This window comes from Phascolarctos cinereus, unplaced genomic scaffold (assembly GCF_003287225.1).
Source record: "Phascolarctos cinereus isolate Bilbo 61053 unplaced genomic scaffold, phaCin_HiC Scaffold_2;HRSCAF=192, whole genome shotgun sequence".
Taxonomy (NCBI): domain Eukaryota; kingdom Metazoa; phylum Chordata; class Mammalia; order Diprotodontia; family Phascolarctidae; genus Phascolarctos; species Phascolarctos cinereus.
Window position 1 is genome coordinate 256,053,093 of NW_027555625.1, and position 23,646 is coordinate 256,076,738.

At 39.8% G+C, this 23,646-nt stretch overlaps 1 protein-coding gene across 1 annotated transcript; it reads left to right on the forward strand.

Annotated features, from left to right (window-relative positions):
• Positions 1-6,866: 6,866 nt before the first annotated feature.
• On the forward strand, positions 6,867-21,669 carry LOC110205073 (late lactation protein B-like). Its single transcript, XM_020981372.2, has 6 exons — positions 6,867-6,979; positions 7,700-7,827; positions 8,691-8,761; positions 13,250-13,360; positions 21,171-21,272; positions 21,481-21,669. The coding sequence occupies exons 1-6, from the start codon at positions 6,893-6,895 to the stop codon at positions 21,504-21,506; spliced, it is 525 nt and encodes a 174-aa protein (XP_020837031.1). The 5' UTR covers positions 6,867-6,892; the 3' UTR covers positions 21,507-21,669.
• The last annotated feature ends 1,977 nt before the right edge of the window (positions 21,670-23,646 follow it).

The window sequence follows — 23,646 nt, forward strand, 5'->3', positions numbered from 1 at the left end:
ACTCATTTTGAGTTTTTCTTGGTATATAGTGTGAGATGTTGACCTATGCCTAGTTTCTGCCAGACTATTTTCTAGTTCTTCCAGTAGTTTTTGTCAAATAGTGATTTCTTGCCTCAATAACTGAGATCTTTGGGTTTATCAAACATTAGCTAGCTGTGCTCATTTGCTTCTGTATATAGTGTACCTAATCTAATCCATTCGCATGAAATTGAAAAGTTTCTGTATCAACAAAATGAACAAACCTGGGTTAAGACGAGAAATGGTTGAAGTGGATAAATCTTTTCATTGAATTTCTCAGAAAAGTGTTTGGTACAGAAGACACATAGAGAAATAACAGACATATATGCCTGGGGTATCTATTATCTCCCCAGGTAGCTCGTTTCACTTTTGGATGGTTAGCATTATTAGAAAGTTTTTCCTCAAATCCAGTCAAAATCTGCTTCCCTGCAACACCCATTGTTTCAAATTCAGTCGTCTGTGGACAAGTTAAGTACAACTTGTCTAATTTTTCTTGCATATTATGTTCATTCAAGTACATGAAGACTACTGTCATAGTCTCCTCAGTCTTTCCTTCAGGCTAAACATGGCAGTTCTTTTAACTGATCCTTTTATATCACGGTTTTTTGTCTCTTCACCATCTTGGCAGCCTTCTTTTGGATATACTCTAGCCTATCACTGTTAGGTAGCACTCAGAACTGAAAACTCTGATCCAGATGACAGTTGACCAGGGCATGGCAGAACACGAATCTCATCTCTCCTCTTATTCTTGCAGTTATGACTTTTATAGAAAAGATTCTAGAATTGTTTCAATTTTTTTAAAGGTAGGTCACAGTGTTGACTTATGTTGAACTAGACAGCCCCTAGAATCACTGAATCTTTTTCACATGAAGTGTGGTATAAAATTTCTTATCTTGTCTTGTGAAGCTGACTTTTTAAATCCAAGTGTGTTCCTTTAGTATCATTCTAAGCAGTTTAGATCCTTTAGGATCCTAAACTATTCTTTGTGTTAGCCAACCTCCCAATTTTCATGTCATTTACAAATGTGCTAAGCTACTTTTGAGGTCCAGTTATTCTGTGAATACTGAAAATCATGATGCAACTCATTTTGAGCAAAATGATAACCTATGAGACTTTGACACACATGTACCTGAAATCTAAGTTCCCTATGTTTACACCATTTGGCTGATTTACCTCCTGCTCTAGCAACTCTGAAAAAAATCTGGTAAAACGTGTACTGGAGCAGTATTTATGATCATAGAGAGAAAGTGAGCAGTTGGCAGGGATCATTTCTTAGGACTGAAATCTTTAGGGATTTCACACTTCAAAAGCCATTCAAATATGAGGGCTTTCCTTATCTTACTAACTGTTAATCTTCCTCTGCCTCTCAAATTACATTGTAGTTATTTCACATATATTTATATATCATATATGTTGTTTCCTTAATTGAATGGAAGCATGTTGTGGACAGGGACTCTATTGGTTTTGTTTAATGGCTCTTTTGTTGTTGTTTGTTTTCCATTCCAGAAGAGGAACATGACATCAGGAAGGTGATGCCATTGCTTTTTTTTTTTTTGGTTTCTCAAACTCTTTGTTTCCTTCCCCCCCCTTTTTTCCTTTTATTAATTTATTTTGATTTAACAACAATCACTTCCATATGCTTTTGAGTTCAAAATTTTTCTCCCCCTTCCTCCCCACCACCCTCCCCAAGACATCGCACAATCTGATACGGGTTATACATTTACATTCCTATTAAACATAGTTTCACATTAGTGAAGCTGTAAGTAAAAATTAAAACCAATTGGAGGAACCATCAGAAAGAGGAAACAAAACTCAGCAGAAGAGAAAAAAAAAGATAGCGACTCAACTTTCACAGTTATGACTACTATCTGTTTTTTTCCATTCTTTTCCCCCATTTATGCATTTCTTTCTCTTTCTCCTTCCCCCCCAATAGTGTTTTGCTTTTGACTAGCGCCTCCTTCAGTCTCTTCTCCTTCTATTATCCTTTTCCCTTTTCTTCCCCTTTACCCTTACTGCTTCTTCCCTCCCTTCTATCCCTCCTCCCTTTTCTTTCCCCTTTTCTCTCCTACTGCCTATAGGGCAAGTTAGATTTCTATACCTAGCTGATTATGTTATTCTCTTCTTGAGCCAAATCTGATGAGAGTAAGGTTCAAACAGTGCTCACCCCCTTCCCTTCTTTCCCTCTGCTGTAATAGGATTTTCTGTCTTTTCCTACAATGTAATTTACCCTTGTCTGCTTCCTCCTTTCTCAGTACATTTTCTAAGATCAGACTAATCCACTTACTTGGATCCATTTAACCCATTTGATTAGATTTTTTTTATCATTATGTCCAAGTCAACTAATATCCACCCCCCTTATGTATACTCCTTTAACATGGTGTAATAACAACACAGTTCTCAAGAGTTGCAAGTGTCATCTTCCCTTGTAGGGATGTAAACAGTCCGCCCTTATTAACAACATTTTGTATCTTTCTGTCCCATTTACCTTTTTATGTCTCTCTTGAATCTTGTATTTGAAGATCAATTTTTTTGTTGAGCTCTGGTCTTTTTATCAGGAAGGTTTGGAAGTCCCTTATTTTGTTGAATATCCATCTCCCCCCTTGAAAAATCATGCTCATTTTTTCAGGGTAGGTGATCCTTGGCTGTCATCCAAGCTCCTCTGCCTTATGGAATATCATGTTCCATGCCCTGTGGTCTTTTAATGTAGAAGCTGCAAGGTCCTGTGTAATCCTGACTGTGGTTCCATGATATTTAAATTGTTTCTTTCTGGATGCTTGCAGCATCTTCTCTTTCATCTGGTAATTTTGGAATTTTGCTATCATATTTCTTGGCATTGTCAATTTGGAATCTCTTTCAGGTGGTGAGCGGTGTATTCTTTCTATGGTTATTTTCACTTCTGGTTCTAGGACTTCTGGGCAGTTTTCCTTTATGATTTCCTGAAAGATACTGTCCAGGCTCTTTTTTTCATCATGATTTTCGGGTAGTCCAATGATTTTTAAATTGTTTCTCCTGGATCGATTTTCCAGGTCAGTTGTTTTACTGATGAGGTATTTAATGTTTTCATCTGTTTTTTCCTTTTTTTGTTTCTGTTTCACTGATTCTTGCTCTCTCATAGAGTCACTGGTTTCCATTTGTCCAATTCTAGTTTTTAACAGATTGTTTTCTTCTGTTAGTTTTTGTACTTCCTTCTTCAATTGGCCAATTGTATTTTTAAGGGATTTTTTTCTTCAGTGTACTTTTTTCCAGTTTGCCAATTGTGTTTTTTAGGGACTTGTTTTCTTCAGTGTACTTTTTTTCCAATTGGCCAATTGTATTTTTTAAGGACTCTTCTACCTCTCTCATTAGACTTTTAAAATCCTTCTTGAGCTCTTCTAAGAAGGCTTTTTGGGCTTCAGACCAGTTCATATTCCCTTTTGATGTTGCAGATGTGGGTTTGTTGACAATGTTGTCCTCTTCAGAATTTCTGTCTTGATCTTCACTCTTCTCATAATATGAATCTATGGTACATTTCTTTTTACTCATGGTTTCTTTATTCCCTGGCCTTTAAAGAGATTGAGCTCTCCTGCTGGGGAGCAGAGGGCACTGACCCAAGCTTCTTGTGTTGGGAGCCTAGGTCTTGGTCACTGGCTTTGTGTGCTGGGGCCTCTTATGTTGGCAATTGGAGGCTGTAGGGTTTTGGCAGCTTACCTCGTGTTGGGCTGGAATCAGCAAGGCTGGAACTTTCAGGCAATTCTAGGTTGCCTGCTTTTCCTTTCCTTTAGCTTTCTTCAGCTCCTTTTAGATGGGTGCTGCAGGGTGTTTATCTGCCTGGGACCACTTGCAATGTTGCTTCCCTCATTTTTGCTAATGCACTGGGAGATTCCTTTGTGGTAGAGTGCCGAGGCACCTGGTGGTTTTCTGAGCTGGTTTCCACCGGTTCCCTCACCCACACCGAGGCACTATGAGGTCCAGGTGTTGGTGTTTGTCTGCTCTACCACCTGGCTTTCAGGATCTCTTCCTGGTTGACAGTTGGAGGCTGTAGGGTTCTGACAGCTTACCTGGTGTTGGGTTGGAATCAGCAAGGCTGGGACTTTAGGAAGACTCTAGGTTGCTTTCTTTAGCTCCTTTCAGATGAATGCTTCAGAGTGCTTATCTGTCTGGGGCCCTTTTCAGTGCTGCTTTCCTTATTTTTGCTGAGGCACTGGGAGACCTGTTTGTTGGACTGCTGCATTGCTGTTACCTGTCTTTTTTTCATCTGTTCCAGCATTTTTTTTTTGTGGGGACATTTTCTGGATTTTCAGAGGTTGATAGGGGACAGTGAGAGTGACTACCTTTTTACTCCACCATCTTGGCTCCCAGAAGAAGAAGTCCAGGTGATGCCATTGTTGAGGTCTAGAGGTTTAGGGGTGCTGAGACCCCAGAATCACAACAAATGGATCCTTCCCAAATGAATTCTACCCAGGCCTTCTTTCAGCCAAAGACAAACTTTACTAAAGATCTGCCATATTGGCCAGACTCTTAAGGAATGTGAAGGTTTGTGAGCTATTGGTTAGGTTCTTAAGGAATCTGAACACCCTAACTGAGACAAGATGGACCTTACATACAGAAAGACTGTGAGAGGGCTCTAGGGAGGATCTTGATGAGAGTGACTGGGAGGTTGAGAATGGTGTCTAGATAGGATTAAGGGTGGGAAGTGGCCAAGGGCAATTGGCAGGTAACAGAATTGGGAGACTGGGCACAGCTACAATGAAAGGCCAATTGATAGGATTATTGCCTCTGGAGAATGCCAGAGATTTGGGAAAGCCCAAAGATTTTCCTTTTTGGGACCCAGATCCCAAAGACATGATTTTTTTCCTTTTAGGAGTTCAGATCCTATCCTTATCACCATGACTTGCAAGTGAACTGGATTTAAGTGAGGCAGGGCTGTGTGTGCAAGGTCACCAGCCTCACTTTCTCCTCCAGAGCCATCTGGGTCTAGTGGCAAGATATAGATCAGGAAGACTGGAGATGGCCCTGGATACAGTGGGAGACCTTGGCCTTTTTAAGCTAAGGTCTTTAATAGGTCTCACTTTTACTGAGGCAAAGCCCATTCAGTGATTAAGGTTAGCTAAGAAATGGGCAAAGAAATGGCCTCTTTTACCTAGTAAAAAAAAAAAAGGTCAGACTGGGAGGGGAAGACCCTCAGGGTTTCTGGCCAAAACAGAAACAATTACTAATTATATTACTATTTTTGAGAGCCCTATAATATGGGGCCCAAACAGTGACCATTACGTGGGGCTTGGGCTGAAACTTATTGCTGACCAATCAATGAGAGCCAGAGTGAATTTGATTTGAGGGCTGGACTTTTTTTTGTGTGAGATAAGTGTGGTTAAGTGACTTGCCCAGAGTCACACAGCTAGTGAATGTTACATGTCTGAGGCCAGATTTAAACTCAGGTTCTCCTGACTCCAGGACCAGTGCTCTATCCATTGTGCCACCTACCTGCCTCAGGGCTGATCTTTAAGAAAGAAATCTAGTATGTAAACCCCAAGATATCCTGCTAGGTTTCAGCTGAGGAAGAGGAAGGAAAGAGAGGGATAGGAAGAAAGGGAGAAGGAAGGGAAGAGAAGAGGAGGGGAGTGGTAATGGCTAGCACAGTAGTTGACATATAGTAGGCACTTAGTGTTTATTGATTGGAATGTCACAGAAATATTACCAACAGATAAGGTAACTGATCAGTAGTCAAAGAGTTATGTTTGCAAGAAAAAATACGGTTTCTTAGGAAAATACAAGTGAAGTTGTTACTGAGTGACCTACAAATAAATGATATATTACTTTTAAGGAAGTCAAACACATAAGATTCAATGTCCCAGAAAACTTCATTTTGACCAGCAAAACTCAGCCCAAATCTTAGACTGCCACCTTTCATGTGATCAATATTATCAGTATAAAACATCCTGGGTCAATTCAAGGTCTCAGGTGGGTCCACCCACCTCAGATAAGTATAAGGGTTCGAAGAAAGAAGACAATTTTATTTTTAGGTTACATATTTGTGAGGGTGGTGGGGCCAAGCTTAGGATACCTGGACTTTGACTCTAGTTTTTTCACACTTTTTGAAAATGCCAGGGAAGTCATTTAAATCTTCTGTGCCTCCATTTCCTTATCTATCAAATGGTGGTCATGATATATATTGTATTGACCTCACATGACTCTTGTGAATGTGTTAGAAGTTAAGAGCCCTTTCTAATTAAGAGATGAACCTTACTCAAGGTGGGATGAATAAGAAAACTTATATTCAAACCCAGATTTTCTGATTCTTGCCTTGTCTAGTATGTGTGTGTATGTGTGTGTGTGTGTGTGTGTGTGTGTGTGTGTGTGTGTGTGTGTGTGTGTTTAACTATATCATGGAGATAGAACTAGAGGGAAGTCTTCAATGCCCATGAAAATCTTTACAAAACGTGCCACCAAAAATGAGTGGGTGGGGCGGGGTGGGGTTGGATTGAGGCCACTGATTTTCTCTTTGTTGCTCAAAGGATCTTTGAACTATTTCCTACTCTGATAACCTTCTCCTTCCCAACAGTAAATGCGTCAATTATCAAAACTCATGGAGGATACAGAAGCTCAAAAAATTATGTCTAATTGATTATTTGGATGGATTTTAACAAGTAGTCATTCAAAATGAAGAAAGGCATAGGACTTCCAAGAACAATAGTATGTTATTTAACCTTTCGCTTACCCCCCAGTGCCCTATTGTAAGACTTACTGGAATACTGTGCAAAAAAAGATAACAATTTTCAAAGTCACATTGATCTCAGGATATATTTATAGAGAAAGATGTTAGGAGAGGAGTACACACCTTCTAACCAGCTTCATTGAGTGAGTAACTGAAGGTAAAGACCTGTGAACATCTGAGAAGATGAAGGTCCTTTTCCTCACCATAGCACTAAGCCTGTTCTCTATCCTCCAAGCTCAGGAGTCATCCCCTTCTGAAGAATGCTTTGAGGTGAGACTTCACTGGGATATCTTATAGATTAGAAGGAGGTATGTATGCTAGCAAAAGGCTGTCATTTAAAAATCTGAGCCTCACTGGGCTGTTTTTAACCTGGGTCTGTAGCCCTGTAACCTTCACAGCTTAAAATATACTCCAATTTTAGTGCTATAGATTTCATTAGAAAATCTTGGATTGATGGAAGATGGAAGATTGGAGAAATTTGGTGCAGGAAGTAGATTCCAAGTCAGGAATTTCACTATTCCCTTGCTTTAATTGACTTTGTCCAGAATGAACTGGATTTGGCAATATGAGTTAATTTTACCCTTGCTAATGGCCATTCAGAGAAAGTAATGTTCTTGAGTGAAGTTAGGTCTCCAAGGATTCAAAGTCATTTTCTTCAGGAATTCAGTTTGGGGGTTCAGTGCCAAATTTCTGCTTCCATTTAAGCCATGTCAGAGTTGGGCCAGATTGATAGGTTTGGGTTCTCAAGGCTAGTTTACTTCAACCTGATAATTTCTTCCTGTAAAACATGATTTTATGTTTGTTACCACTGGGTCCATAGTGGTCCCTGGGTACCTGGCTTGTGCATGATTTTTGCCTCAGAGCTGGGATTCAGTTCAGAGATGGGAATGAAGATTCAGATGACTAGAAGATATTTGTGAAGAATTGGTTCCTATTACTCCCTCATTTTTCCTCCTTCAAGTTCTAGCTACATATTGAAATTCCCTCCAGGGTACATACATTGTAAAGGCCATTGTGATAGACAGTGAATTTCTTGAGAAGCATGCACCTAAGGAGATGTCACCCTTGACAATCACCCGCCTTAGCTATGATGATCTGGAGGCCAAATTTACCATCAAGTAAGTAGACTGCCTGTAGTTGTCCTATCAGCTTGCTTCATCTTTATCTCTCCTATTCTAGGAACACAACTAGAGCCAGTCATTCTATGCTCTCTGCATATCTAATCTGACCACAGATAAGTACATATACTGTGTTGGAGTTAGAGGCTTAGAAGGTTTAGGTTAAGGTTAGAGTTAGAGTGCATACATACACACATACATACCTGTTTATGTGTACATATATACATATACAAACTTATACACACATATATGTATGTAGAATACACACACACACACACACACATATATATGTATATATATATATGTATATATACATATATATGTAATTATGAAGCTTAGGCTGCCTTTCTCAGGAAAGAGTGAAATGCTTACAATGTACTCATTGACTAATTTTTTCTGACTCACTAAATGCTAGTCCCCACATGGCCTCAGGCCTCCTCTAAACTTTCCTTATTTCTCTGTGGATGCCTTTGTTTCATGTAGTTCATGACACAAGTTATCCTATGCTATATACTGCAACCTACTCATACTGTACATCCTTCTTCATATCCTTTGGGGTCACTTGGGTTTGGATTTTTAGAGAGCATGGTATTCCTTGATCTCCAGCTGTACAGATTGACCCAGAGAACGTTCAATATTCAAAAGATGAATGCTAAGTCACAAGATTCTTTTCTATGAGTGAGAATAATCAGATAACAGGCTGTAATGCTAATCTGCTTCTGGACATTCTCTTGTGCTTGCCACATTGCGAACTGGGTCAGGAGTGAAGTTATCAAATCACCTTTCATGATTTCAATGACATATAAACTTCTCTTACTCTTGTTGTCTCCAGCAAAACCATTCACATGCATTCTGTTTTCCAGCCAGAATGGAATGTGTGAAGAGATTAAATTGAAATTAGAGAAAACAAACAATCCTGGGCTATTTTCTGTGGGTAAGTGAATCAAATATGTCATATTAAAGGAATCCCTGGCCTCCTCAGAGGTGCTTTGTCAGGCCAAAGTAAAGACTGGGACTTGCAACTTTCCTTGATTCTTGGAGTCCAAAGGCTGCGTTTCTTGACAATATCTTGTGAATTTGCATGCTTTTTCTATGGCATAGACTGAGTTGATGAGTAGGTTTATCTGTCTGAAAATATGACCTACTAAATATCTGTGTATGAGGGGTTGAGGTAGAAAATTCAGGTTAGGCATCTACTCTTATAATTTGCTATGGGAAATCACAAGAACACTTATTTAACATTTTCCCAATAATAGATACTTTAATGGCCAAAGATATTTTCTTGAATGCTATTCTCAGGATTCATAAATCATCTAGAAAGAAGTTTGGCACATTAGAGTTCATTAAAACATTAATATGGGAGCGGAGCCAAGATGGCAGAGTGAAAGCAGTGACTTGCTTGAGCTCTCCCCCAAACCCCTCCAAATACTCGTAAAAAATGGCTGTAAACAAATTCTGAAGCAGCAGAACTCACAAAAAGACAAAGTGAAACAAATTTCCAGGCCAAGACAACCTGGATGATTGATTAGAAAGGTGTATCCTGCTGGGCTGGGAGTGCAGTGCAGCACACGCAGGCCACAGCAAACCTGAAGCAGGCCTCAGAGGACTGAATCGCGGGCAGCTGTGGGGGTTTCCAGACTCCTCAATCCACGAATGCCAAAGACAACTTAGAAGGTCAGTGGGAAAAGGCTGTTTCTGTCGGTGGTCAGAGAGGAAGGTGGGGTCTCAACTCCATTCCCCAAGAGCCTGGCCCTGGGTGGGGCAGCTGCTTCCTGAGCTTCCGGCCCACAGACTGAGGGGGAATCCAGTGGCTGATCAGAGAGGGACTGCAGGGATCTCTTTGCCAATGCTGAGGCAGGAATCTCTTGCTTTGCCCATGTGTGAATCTGGGTCACAGTTCTGGGCAGCAGTGCTGGGGTGAGGAGGAGCACTGGCGTGGTGGAGCTTGTAGTGGCTGTGGAGAGGAACCTCTCCTCATAGTTACGGGACAGAAAGGAATACTTGTGGTCACAGGCCAGGAAAGGAATAAACACCTCGCCCCTTATCATACCACCTTGGAAGAACTGAAAATTTACAGGTCCCTACAAGTATCTCTGAAAACAGCTACACAAACCCCTGAAGCTTGGGACAGTACACTCTCCACATTGGAAGCAGACTCTTACCTTAACAAAGAGTTTAAAACTCAAGTAATTGGCTGGGATCATGAGCAAGCAGCACAAAAAGAGTCAGACTATATTATCTTACTTTGGTGAAAAAGAAGATCAAAATATACAACCAGAAGAAGACAACAAAGTCAAAGCTCCTACATCCAAAGCCTCCAAGAAAAATATGAATCAGTCCCAGGCCTTGGAAGAGCTCAAAAGGGATTTTGAGAAGCAAGTAAGAGAAGTAGAGGAAAAACTGGGAAGAGAAATGAGAGTGATGCAAGAAAATCATGAAAAACAAGTCAACAGCTTGCTAAAGGAGACCCAAAAAAATACTGAAGAAAATAACACCTTAAAAAATAGCCTAACCCAAATGGCAAAAGAGGTCCAAAAAGCCAATGAGGAGAAAAATGCCCTAAAAAGAAAAATTGGCCAAATGGAAAAGGAAGTCCAAAAGATTACTGAAGAAAATACTTCCTTAAAAATTAGAATAGAGCAATTGGAAGACAGTGACTTTATGAGAAATCAAGACACTGTAAAACAAATCCAAAAGAATGAAAAATTAGAAAACAATGTGAAATATCTCATTGGAAAAACAACTGACCTGGAAAATAGATCCAGGAGAGAGAATTTAAAAATTATTGGACTATCTGAAAGCCATGATCAAAAAAAGAGCCTAGACATCATCTTTCAAGAAATTATCAAGGAAAACTGCCCTGATATTTAGAACCAGAGGGCAAAATAGAAATTGAAAGAATCCACAGATCTCCTCCTGAAAGAGATCCCCAAAGGAAAACTCCTAGGAATATTGTAGCCAAATTCAGAGTTCCCAGGTCAAGGAGAAAATATTACAAGCTGCCAGAAGGAAACAATTCAAGTACTGTGGAAACACAATCAGGATAACACAAGATTTAGCAGCTTCTACATTAAAGGACCACAGGGCATGGAATATAATATTCCGGAGGGCAAAGGAGATAGGATTACAACCAAGAATCACCTACCCAGCAAAACTGAGTATAATCCTTCAGGGGAAAAAATGGTCATTCAGTGAAATAGAGGACTTTCAAGCATTCCTGATGAAAAGACCAGAGCTAAACAGAAAATTTGACTTTCAAATACAGGACTCCAGTGGAACATGAAGAGGTAAACAGGAAAGAGAAATCATAAGAGACTTATTAAGATTGAACTGTTTACATTCCTGCATGGAAAGATGATATTTGTAACTCATGAGAACTTTGTCAGTATTAGGGTAGTTGAAGGAAAAAAATTGTATGTGTATGTATATAGATAGATAGAGGGCACAGGGTGAGTTGAAGATTAAGGGGTCATATCTGGAGAATAAAATTAAGGGATGAGAGAGGATGATACTCGGAGAAGAAAGGGAGAGGTAGAATGGGGTAAATTATCTCACAAAAAAAAACAGAAAAGAAAAGTCTCTCACAGTGGAGGGGAAACAGGGGAAGGTGAGAGGGAATGAGGGAATCTTATTCTCATAGGATTTGGCTTAAGGAGAGAATAACATACACATTCAATTGGGTATGGAAATCTGTCTTACCCTACAGGAAAATAGGGGGAGAAGGGGACAAGAGAGCAGGGGGGTGATAGAGAGGAGGGCAGATTGGGAAAGAGGGTAATCAGAAGCAAATACTTCTGAGGGACAGGGTCAAAAAAAAGAATAGAATAAATGGGAGGGCAGGATAGGATTAAGGGAAATAGAGTTAGTTTTTCACAACATGTCTACTAAGGAAGAGTTTTGCATAACTGCACATGTACAACCTATTTTGAGTTGCTTGCCTTTTCAATGAGGGTGGGTGAGGAGGGAGGAAGGGAGAAAATTTGGAACCCAAAGTTTTAAAAACACATGTTTTAAAAAAAATGTTTTCACATGCAACTGGGCAATAAGAAATACAGGAAATGGGGTACAGAAGTCTATCCTGCTCTACAGGAAAATAGAAGGGCAAGGGGATAAGAGAAGGGAGGGGGGGAGAGATAGAAGAGAAGGCAGACCAAGGGAAGGGGTATTCAGAATGCATGCCATCTTGGGATGGGGGGAGGGGTGAGAAATTTGGAACTCAAAAACTTGTGGAAGTGAATATTGAAAACTAAAAAGGAAATAAATTTGTATTAAAAAAACTCCCCCAAAACATTAATATGATGACTCTCCAGGATGTTTCTTGAGGGGAAGGGCAAAACATGCAAAGATGGAGTACTACAGCAGTTACTTGCTTGCCTTCTTGGGATTAGAGACCTGTAGAGAAGGGGCATATGCAAAAAACAAGCCATCTGCATCACTATTTTTTTTTTCTTTTGTGAGGCAATTGGGCTTAAGTAACTTGCCCAGAGTCACACAGCTAGTAACTATTATGTATGATTGGATTTGAACTCAGGTCCTCCTGACTCCAGGGCTGGTACTCTACCTACTCTGCCACATAGCTGTCCCTATGCATCACTGTTTTTTTAAAATGATTTTTTCCATTTATATATTGGAGAGGATTGAGCCTGAATCATTTCCCAGAGCCAAGACACTGACATCATGCTGGTGCTGCCCTCATTCAACAAATATTTATTAATCAACTCTAGTGTTCAGAGCATTGTGCTGTTTATTGGAGGAGGGACAAAATTCAAGTTTGACATGATTCTTGCCAAAGGTACAAATACAGGCAACCCTTTATTCTTGCTTTCTTTGTTACCTTGGACCTGAATTATGATTTCATTTGTATCAGGAGCTTCCAGTAAGGAAACTCCCTCTATCAAGACAGATCTGCATCTGTTCTGCAAGTTATATTGTTTGAGAGTTGCTTGAGGGTTTTGATAATTAACTTGCTTATGGTAACCTTGGTAATATACATCAGAGGTAAGACTTGAACTGAGGACCAACAAACTCCAAGCTTGTTTCTTTGTTCACTACAGCATACTATCCCTCTAATGTAGGACAAATTAATTACTTTCTTGGCCTCAGTTTCCTTATCTGTAAAATTAGGGGTTAAGCTTTTTTTTTTTAGGTTTCTTGAAACTCTTAAAACTTTAGTCCCTGGCTTCTTTAACATACAATATTACGTGATAAGTGCATTATAAAGATGCCATATCAGATCCAAGGGGATATTGTCCTTGTCATGGGACCACCCAACTTTTTTTCATGATTCTTGGATGCTAATGCCCACCAGGTATGGGCAACTTCCCTACAGAATGAAATCCTAAAGCCTGCCATAGTCTCCTCCCAACAGATTTTCCAAGAGGATTTGGGATGCTAAAGATATATCTCCTTACCACCTCCACAGATGAGAGCAACAACCAGATACTCATAGAAAAGGCATCTGTGAGAGATCATTGGCTTCTCCTTGGTGAAGGCGAGATACATGGCAGCCAAGTGCGAGTTGCCAAACTTGTGGGTAGGTAACTCGGGATTCTGTGAATCCCTCCAAGAGAAGAGCATTCAGATGTGGAATAGCTGTTAGAAAATGCTCGTGTGGATTCCTCCCTCTTGTGGGACATTCCCAGATCTGGCATCTCTAGAAGGAGCAGGAGGGGAGCCATTTTGTTACAAAGCAAAGCCCAATAAAGTGGCCAGTGGATTCTGTGAACTCCCTCAAAAGTTTTGCTATCTGGAGGTTTGATGGCAACAGAGACATTGCTTACCAGTCACATTCCCAGGCTGCCAATACTGACTGAACTGCTCTTTAATGAGTCTGTAGAAGGCAAAATGATGCTTTGAACAAAGCAGCAGTAGGAAGAAGACAGGGTGTCTCCATATTTTCCCTCATTCTTCCATGCTGCTTCTGGGGGCATTAGGACTATTTTGTTTTAGTGCATGATTGGGAGATGTAGGTGGGTTTTCTGTAGAGAGGTAGGTTTGGGGAATGCTTATTGTGGGAGAGGAGGGATTTTGTTGGCAGAAGACAGGAGGGCTGAACTCTTAGTTCTCTAAATACTGAGTTCTCTCATTTTGCTTTGCGCTGGCAATTTAACTGACCAAGGAGCAATACCCAAGGACTTTCACCATAGGAGGGGACTACTATAGAAACAGGGACCAGAGAAGGATTGAGTCAGAATGAATAGGCATTTATTCTGCCCTCTCTTCAGGTCCAGATGAAGAAAGAACCCAAAAGCCTTTGAAGACTATAAAAAGTTTGTCAGGCTTACAGGATTCAATGAAGATAAAATCAAAATCCCTGGACAAGTTGGTAATAAGAATAGAACTGGCTGCGCATTGCTGTGCCGTGTTCCCTTAGCCTGAACTCCAACCCCTGCCTTTCCCCTTTTTTCTTGTTCTTCCCATCTCTTACATGCTATTATACACTAATTTCTTAGGAGACCTTGTATAATTGTTTGAATTATACGGTAATAAGTGATTTTGGTAAATCCACTCACATATGTCTTTGTTTCTGCAGAGGCTTGCACCCGGAACATGATTAAGGTGTGTACTCTTTAAAGATTTCTAGAGAATCTTCCAGAATAATCTAAACTCTTACACTTCATCTGGATTTAAGCACCTACTTGGTCCAGTTCAACTACAGGAAGTTGAACACCCAAATGGTGTCAGTGGCATCACCTTGTTTTACCTATCTCAAATAGGTTTTAGCTTCCTGTAGATTTCTGTCTTTTTGTCTTCCTGCATGCTAGAAATGTTTTGGTACATCTCCATCTATCACCAGTGGCTTCATTTTAAGACTATTGCCTCTTGTTTGGTTCTTAGTGGAAGGTGAGAAACAACTGGCTAAAATGTGAAGAATGATAATTGTGGAGTCAGTACTTTCAATTACCTGTGGGAACTTGAGAAAGTCCCTTAAGCAATCTGGCCTCAGGTTCTTCTTATGTAAAATAATTCAGGTTGAATTAGATCACTCCTGTTATCTCTTTAAGCTTTAAATCTAGAATTTTATAATAATAATTATGATTTAAATATTTGAAGATTGTGATAAATTTTCCTTCATTTTCCCTCTCCAAGTTTCTCCAAGGGATCTCTTATACTCCCTGAAATACATGATTCAATTGGACAAAATGTTTATTTACACACACGGTTTCAAGAACATTGAAATCACCCAGTTGGTGGCTTTGCACATGATAGGTTTTTTACTTAGCAGCGGCCTCTTCCTTTCTGAGGTCATAGGGCTCTAGACTTAGAACTTTTTTCTAGTTCAGCCTGCTCATTTTTCAGTTATTGTAAATGAAGCCTAGAGAGATCACACAAATGACCTCTTCAGAAGTGATGGAGACCAAATGGGAAACCATTCCCTCTGACTCCAAATCTTCTGTTCTTTCTCACCTATAATGATGGCTTTTTCTGAACATCTGGCATTTTGAGGCTAGGTTTTGCTAGCTCATGGGAAACTGACTTCTGCTCTTTTGTGCAATCCAAGGGAGTCATTACTGACTCTCTCTTTGATGTTTTCTAGGAGAAGGTGATTCTCTTCAACCTTAGAATCAATGCTGTCCAGGAAATCCCAGTCATATCCTTAAATACCAAGGTGTTCCTAGTGCCTGGTTGCTACATAAACTTCTCCTTTTCATCCTTAATCTCTTTCTTCAACTTTTTTTTTTTCTTCCAATGCAAAATAAACATATAATGCAACAATTATTGGCTGTGTCTCTCTGTTTTTAAAATTTTTTTGGGGGGCTATGAATAAAAAGTGGCTGACAAGTAGATTGGGTACACTTGACTGGGAGTCTATGCCTTGGATTTTCAAAGGTTGAGAGAAACTTATGTCTTCTATAAGGTGTAGTCAAACATTGCCTATATATAATACTCAAATTACTGGCTGAAAAATGAAAGGGTAATTCATCTTCTGTTCACAATGTTAGGCATAGTGGTTATGATAGCAACTGACTTTATGTTTTATGGCTCCAAAGTTGAACACTAGAATGCCTTAGCAATGGATGATCAGTGAGGTTTCACAACAGATTTGTAGGCATAATTATTCCAAATAAAAAGCTAGCAAATAATAAATTAGGAAGTGTTTCCTCCTTACTTCCCTGCTTCTTTTTCTCTTTCATCCCTCCCTAGAAGAATTCCTAAATAGCTTCAATGTTTCTACCTGACTGCCTCCTTCATGGAACAGCTTCTCATTCTCAACTGAATTTTACTTTGTATTTCATGGTGTTTTCCCATGAGTATTGTTATTCTTCCCTTGAATTCATTAAAAGATTATTTTCCCAACATCTCTGGCTGACTCATAGGCCTTTCATTACACACAAAATGAATACTTGGACAAGGATTTAACTTAATGTCAATTTCACCTACACTGGGGTGGTATGGCATTGTGATCCCATTTGTAGACAGCAAAGGTCAATAGGAGAACCCTATGTCCTAGTATTATTGCTCATTATGAGTGCAAAATTTGCTAGTTTTCTCTTTGCTGGCAACTTTTCCTCCTCTCCTCCTATCAAAAAAGTGTAACTTTTCTAGAGTCAGCTCAATTTTGTAATAAATAGATCAGTTCACTTACAGCCTGTACTTTCTTATGGTCTTTTCCCAATCATCATTCTTCTTCAACTTTCTACAGAGCCTTTGACACTGTTGATCACCACCTTCTCCTGGATCTCCTTCTACTCATTCAACTGTTCCTTTGCAGTCTTCTTTGCTGGATCTTCATCCATGTCATGCCATTTAAGTTGAGTATCCCTAAAGCCTCTGTCCTAGCCTATTTTTTCTTCTACTTATACATTGCTTCTATTGATGATATAATTAGCTCCCATAGATTAGATTATCTCTATCCAGAGTTGTGAGACTGGGTGACTGGGAGAATTGTAATGTCATGGATAGAAATTGGGAAGTTTTGAATGTGGGAGGGGGAGAGTAATATAATGAAAAGCTTGAAAGAAAAGAGTATCAAGGAGAAGAATCATTATCTTTGGAGAGAGGAATTTTAATTAAGTAATGAGGTTGGAAGCCAGCCTGTAGAGAATTAAGAGGAGAGGAAGTGAAAAGAAAGTGGACACACCTATTGTATATATGTTTTTCTAGTATTTGAGTTATAATTAGGATGGATATGGGATATTACCTATGGGAATGGATGAATCAAGTAACAGTTTTTTGTGGATGAGGAACGTGGACATATTTGTAGGCAGCAGGTCAGCAGGCAGTAGTATAAAGAGAGAATGATGTAAGAGATTGTGGATGATAGGGGCAATCTGCTGAAGGAGATGGGATGGGATGTGATCACTCTTGCATGTAGAGGAATTTTCCTTGGCAAGAACAAGGTCACCTCTTCATGTCAAACATGAATGAAAGGGGAAATCATGGCAGAAAGTACACATGTGATGAGAAGGGGGAAGAGGTAGTGTTTGGTGAATAGCTTCAAGTTTTTCAGTAAAATGTAAGGCAAGATTTTCTACTGAGAATGTGGGGTAAGGTAGGACCAAGGAAGGTCTGAAGAGAGATGGAAAGGTTTGGAAGAAGCAAGAATTATTGTGGGAAGTGGATTACTGAGTTAAGTAGTGAGGTGTAAAAGGACCTCTTGGTGTAGCAAGGGCCCAATTGAGGATATGTAGCATATATTTATTTATTTTCAATTATTTAATTATTTATTTTAGGCAATTGAGGTTAAGTGACTTGCCTAGGGTCACACAGCTAGTAAGTGTCAAGTGTTTGGTCTGAGTCCGGATTTGAACTCAGGTCCTCCTGACTTTAGGACCGGTGCTCTATCCACTGTGCCACCTAGCTACCCCCATATATTTCTAATCAATCCAGTCAGCATAATTCTATGCTTTTCTCCAGCTTTTTTCAGTAACACATATATAGGAATGAAGGCAATAGATGTTGGGAGTTATTAAAAGCAGAGGCTTGTCAGGGCAAGATAGGCAACATCTTAAAGGGACAAGAGATTGAAGAGATGAAGACAGTGTAGAATTAGAATGGTTCACCAAGGAATCAAAATGTGGTAGGGAGGAGGATAAAGGTGATGGCCTGGGAAAGAATCAAGAGGTAGAGAGAGTGGAGGTCTTAGTAAAGATGAAGAACAGTGTTAGGGTTTTTAAGGCAGAGATGGAATAATAACAGATTATACTCTGATGAGGTGATTTAAGAATTCATGAACATGGAAGTAGAGCATTTGTAGGTGATGGCAAGATTAAAGTTATGGCTGTGGTGGGGTAGAGGAGTAGGTTATTTGAAATGAATACCATTGAAGGACTGTGAGATTAGGTTGCTTCTGGGTAGGTCTGGACAATATATGGTCTACCAGCTGCCTTCAGCCTGTCAAAGGATTTCAGGCAGCAGCCACTGCCCACTGTCTCCTGTTTGTCAAGTGACCTGTGACAACCAACTATGGTCAATTTGCTTCTACTTACCTTTACTTGGAAAGTGAGCTGCCAAAAACCTATTTGCAACTCGAAGAAGTTTAGCCAATTTTAATTTTGGACCCTACTGACTCCCAAGTTGTGCAGGTCTGTTTCAGGGAATATCAATAGATATATTGAAATCCCATAGTGCAAAGGCAGGAGTTGAGGAGGAGAGGAAGGTTGTGGTCCTGGCACTGAACTTACTGAGGACAGCATCTTGAGGAGAGTATCTTGGACATTAGTAGACAATTAACAATAGGCTGATTTAGTGGGAAATATGGATTGAGTGAACCTCAAAGGAAGAGAAGTTACTGCATGATAGAGGGAGAGGGACAGCCTTGAAGCAGCAATGGGGAACAAGGATTATTTCAACTCTGCCATCTGAATCAGTAAGTTATGGGGTACGAGCTAAAGTACAAATGGTGCTGCCATTGTAATGCTGTCTTTACTATCTTGTTCTTATTGTATAAATTGTTCTTCTGAATCTGCCCATATCCCTGCATCATTTCATACAAGCCTTGCCAGGTTCCCTAAAACCTTCACCTTCTTCTGGTGCTCAGTAGAATAGTCTTTTTCCTCTTCTAGAAGGAGACGAGAGACCACGTGATGGAATGGTGACCTCTTTCCTTAACCCAAAGGTGGGAAAGTGGTGAGTGATAGAATTTTTTTTACTTCTTTACCTAGGAGGCTGGAAACCAGGACAGAAATGTTGTGTGATAGAATGAATCCCTCTCCCCTCACCAAAAAGGTAGGAAAATGGGACTACTGAATGACATTCCTCCTCTTTCTACAAAAAGCTGTTGACCAGGCAAGAAACCTGGTATGATGGAACAGAGTTTCTCTTTTTCCCTTTGGAGGCTGAAGGCCTGTGCAGTGGATTGGCACTGTTTCCTCTCACCAGAACAGAAAGAAAGTAGTGTGATGAAATATCTTCTCCTCTTTCCTCAAAGGCAAGAAAGGAGACTTGTTTATGATGGAATATCCTTCCTCCTCTTCTTTGTAGGAGGCTTGAGACTAGCTATGAGACTTAAAGTGATGGAATAGCTTCTTTTCCCTTCACCAGAAAGGCTGAGACCAGCACAATGGCCTCCAGATAATCAAAATAAATCTAGACACCAAAGGATAAATATTGCAAAACAAAGGAAAATGAATCAACATCCTATGAACCAGCATGGAACCAGAGCAAAATGATCCTATCTGCTTTAAAAGAGAAATAAGAGTAAGAATAGAACTGATGACTTGCAGAGCAGAAATCTTTGGCAGGGTAGAGCAATCCACAGTGATGAGTTTCTTCTAAGAAATATAAGCGAGAACAACAGATTGGGAATACAAATATACAAAAATGAAGCATAATGTAGAAGAAGGGAGGCAACCCCCCCAATAATATTAAAAGAACACATGATCTCTATATAAGCAAAAGTGTTCAGAGCATTGTGCTGTTTATTGGAGGAGGGACAAAATTCAAGTTTGACATGATTCTTGCCAAAGGTACAAATACAGGCAACCCTTTATTCTTGCTTTCTTTGTTACCTTGGACCTGAATTATGATTTCATTTGTATCAGGAGCTTCCAGTAAGGAAACTCCCTCTATCAAGACAGATCTGCATCTGTTCTGCAAGTTATATTGTTTGAGAGTTGCTTGAGGGTTTTGATAATTAACTTGCTTATGGTAACCTTGGTAATATACATCAGAGGTAAGACTTGAACTGAGGACCAACAAACTCCAAGCTTGTTTCTTTGTTCACTACAGCATACTATCCCTCTAATGTAGGACAAATTAATTACTTTCTTGGCCTCAGTTTCCTTATCTGTAAAATTAGGGGTTAAGCTTTTTTTTTTTAGGTTTCTTGAAACTCTTAAAACTTTAGTCCCTGGCTTCTTTAACATACAATATTACGTGATAAGTGCATTATAAAGATGCCATATCAGATCCAAGGGGATATTGTCCTTGTCATGGGACCACCCAACTTTTTTTCATGATTCTTGGATGCTAATGCCCACCAGGTATGGGCAACTTCCCTACAGAATGAAATCCTAAAGCCTGCCATAGTCTCCTCCCAACAGATTTTCCAAGAGGATTTGGGATGCTAAAGATATATCTCCTTACCACCTCCACAGATGAGAGCAACAACCAGATACTCATAGAAAAGGCATCTGTGAGAGATCATTGGCTTCTCCTTGGTGAAGGCGAGATACATGGCAGCCAAGTGCGAGTTGCCAAACTTGTGGGTAGGTAACTCGGGATTCTGTGAATCCCTCCAAGAGAAGAGCATTCAGATGTGGAATAGCTGTTAGAAAATGCTCGTGTGGATTCCTCCCTCTTGTGGGACATTCCCAGATCTGGCATCTCTAGAAGGAGCAGGAGGGGAGCCATTTTGTTACAAAGCAAAGCCCAATAAAGTGGCCAGTGGATTCTGTGAACTCCCTCAAAAGTTTTGCTATCTGGAGGTTTGATGGCAACAGAGACATTGCTTACCAGTCACATTCCCAGGCTGCCAATACTGACTGAACTGCTCTTTAATGAGTCTGTAGAAGGCAAAATGATGCTTTGAACAAAGCAGCAGTAGGAAGAAGACAGGGTGTCTCCATATTTTCCCTCATTCTTCCATGCTGCTTCTGGGGGCATTAGGACTATTTTGTTTTAGTGCATGATTGGGAGATGTAGGTGGGTTTTCTGTAGAGAGGTAGGTTTGGGGAATGCTTATTGTGGGAGAGGAGGGATTTTGTTGGCAGAAGACAGGAGGGCTGAACTCTTAGTTCTCTAAATACTGAGTTCTCTCATTTTGCTTTGCGCTGGCAATTTAACTGACCAAGGAGCAATACCCAAGGACTTTCACCATAGGAGGGGACTACTATAGAAACAGGGACCAGAGAAGGATTGAGTCAGAATGAATAGGCATTTATTCTGCCCTCTCTCTTCAGGTCCAGATGAAGAAGAGAACCCAAAAGCCTTTGAAGACTATAAAAAGTTTGTCAGGCTTACAGGATTCAATGAAGATAAAATCAAAATCCCTGGACAAGTTGGTAATAAGAATAGAACTGGCTGCGCATTGCTGTGCCGTGTTCCCTTAGCCCTGAACTCCAACCCCTGCCTTTCCCCTTTTTTCTTGTTCTTCCCATCTCTTACATGCTATTATACACTAATTTCTTAGGAGACCTTGTATAATTGTTTGAATTATACGGTAATAAGTGATTTTGGTAAATCCACTCACATATGTCTTTGTTTCTGCAGAGGCTTGCACCCCGGAACATGATTAAGGTGTGTACTCTTTAAAGATTTCTAGAGAATCTTCCAGAATAATCTAAACTCTTACACTTCATCTGGGATTTAAGCACCTACTTGGTCCAGTTCAACTACAGGAAGTTGAACACCCAAATGGTGTCAGTGGCATCACCTTGTTTTACCTATCTCAAATAGGTTTTAGCTTCCTGTAGATTTCTGTCTTTTTGTCTTCCTGCATGCTAGAAATGTTTTGGTACATCTCCATCTATCACCAGTGGCTTCATTTTAAGACTATTGCCTCTTGTTTGGTTCTTAGTGGAAGGTGAGAACAACTGGCTAAAATGTGAAGAATGATAATTGTGGAGTCAGTACTTTCAATTACCTGTGGGAACTTGAGAAAGTCCCTTAAGCAATCTGGCCTCAGGTTCTTCTTATGTAAAATAATTCAGGTTGAATTAGATCACTCCTGTTATCTCTTTAAGCTTTAAATCTAGAATTTTATAATAATAATCATGATTTAATATATTTGAAGATTGTGATAAAATTTTCCTTCATTTTCCCTCTCCAAGTTTCTCCAAGGGATCTCTTATACTCCCTGAAATACATGATTCAATTGGACAAAATGTTTATTTACACACACGGTTTCAAGAACATTGAAATCACCCAGTTGGTGGCTTTGCACATGATAGGTTTTTTACTTAGCAGCGGCCTCTTCCTTTCTGAGGTCATAGGGCTCTAGACTTAGAACTTTTTTCTAGTTCAGCCTGCTCATTTTTCAGTTATTGTAAATGAAGCCTAGAGAGATCACACAAATGACCTCTTCAGAAGTGATGGAGACCAAATGGGAAACCATTCCCTCTGACTCCAAATCTTCTGTTCTTTCTCACCTATAATGATGGCTTTTTCTGAACATCTGGCATTTTGAGGCTAGGTTTTGCTAGCTCATGGGAAACTGACTTCTGCTCTTTTGTGCAATCCAAGGGAGTCATTACTGACTCTCTCTTTGATGTTTTCTAGGAGAAGGTGATTCTCTTCAACCTTAGAATCAATGCTGTCCAGGAAATCCCAGTCATATCCTTAAATACCAAGGTGTTCCTAGTGCCTGGTTGCTACATAAACTTCTCCTTTTCATCCTTAATCTCTTTCTTCAACTTTTAGTTTTTTTCTTCCAATGCAAAATAAACATATAATGCAACAATTATTGGCTGTGTCTCTCTGTTTTTAAAATTTTTTTGGGGGGCTATGAATAAAAAGTGGCTGACAAGTAGATTGGGTACACTTGACTGGGAGTCTATGCCTTGGATTTTCAAAGGTTGAGAGAAACTTATGTCTTCTATAAGGTGTAGTCAAACATTGCCTATATATAATACTCAAATTACTGGCTGAAAAATGAAAGGGTAATTCATCTTCTGTTCACAATGTTAGGCATAGTGGTTATGATAGCAACTGACTTTATGTTTTATGGCTCCAAAGTTGAACACTAGAATGCCTTAGCAATGGATGATCAGTGAGGTTTCACAACAGATTTGTAGGCATAATTATTCCAAATAAAAAGCTACGCAAATAATAAATTAGGAAGATGTGTTTCCTCCTTACTTCCCTGCTTCTTTTTCTCTTTCATCCCTCCCTAGAAGAATTCCTAAATAGCTCTCCAATGTTTCTACCTGACTGCCTCCTTCATGGAACAGCTTCTCATTCTCAACTGAATTTCACTTTGTATTTCATGGTGTTTTCCCATGAGTATTGTTATTCTTCCCTTGAATTCATTAAAAGATTATTTTCCCAACATCTCTGGCTGACTCATAGGCCTTTCATTACACACAAAATGAATACTTGGACAAGGATTTAACTTAATGTCAATTTCACCTACACTGGGGTGGTATGGCATTGTGATCCCATTTGTAGACAGCAAAGGTCAATAGGAGAACCCTATGTCCTAGTATTATTGCTCATTATGAGTGCAAAATTTGCTAGTTTTCTCTTTGCTGGCAACTTTTCCTCCTCTCCTCCTATCAAAAAAGTGTAACTTTTCTAGAGTCAGCTCAATTTTGTAATAAATAGATCAGTTCACTTACAGCCTGTACTTTCTTATGGTCTTTTCCCAATCATCATTCTTCTTCAACTTTCTACAGAGCCTTTGACACTGTTGATCACCACCTTCTCCTGGATCTCCTT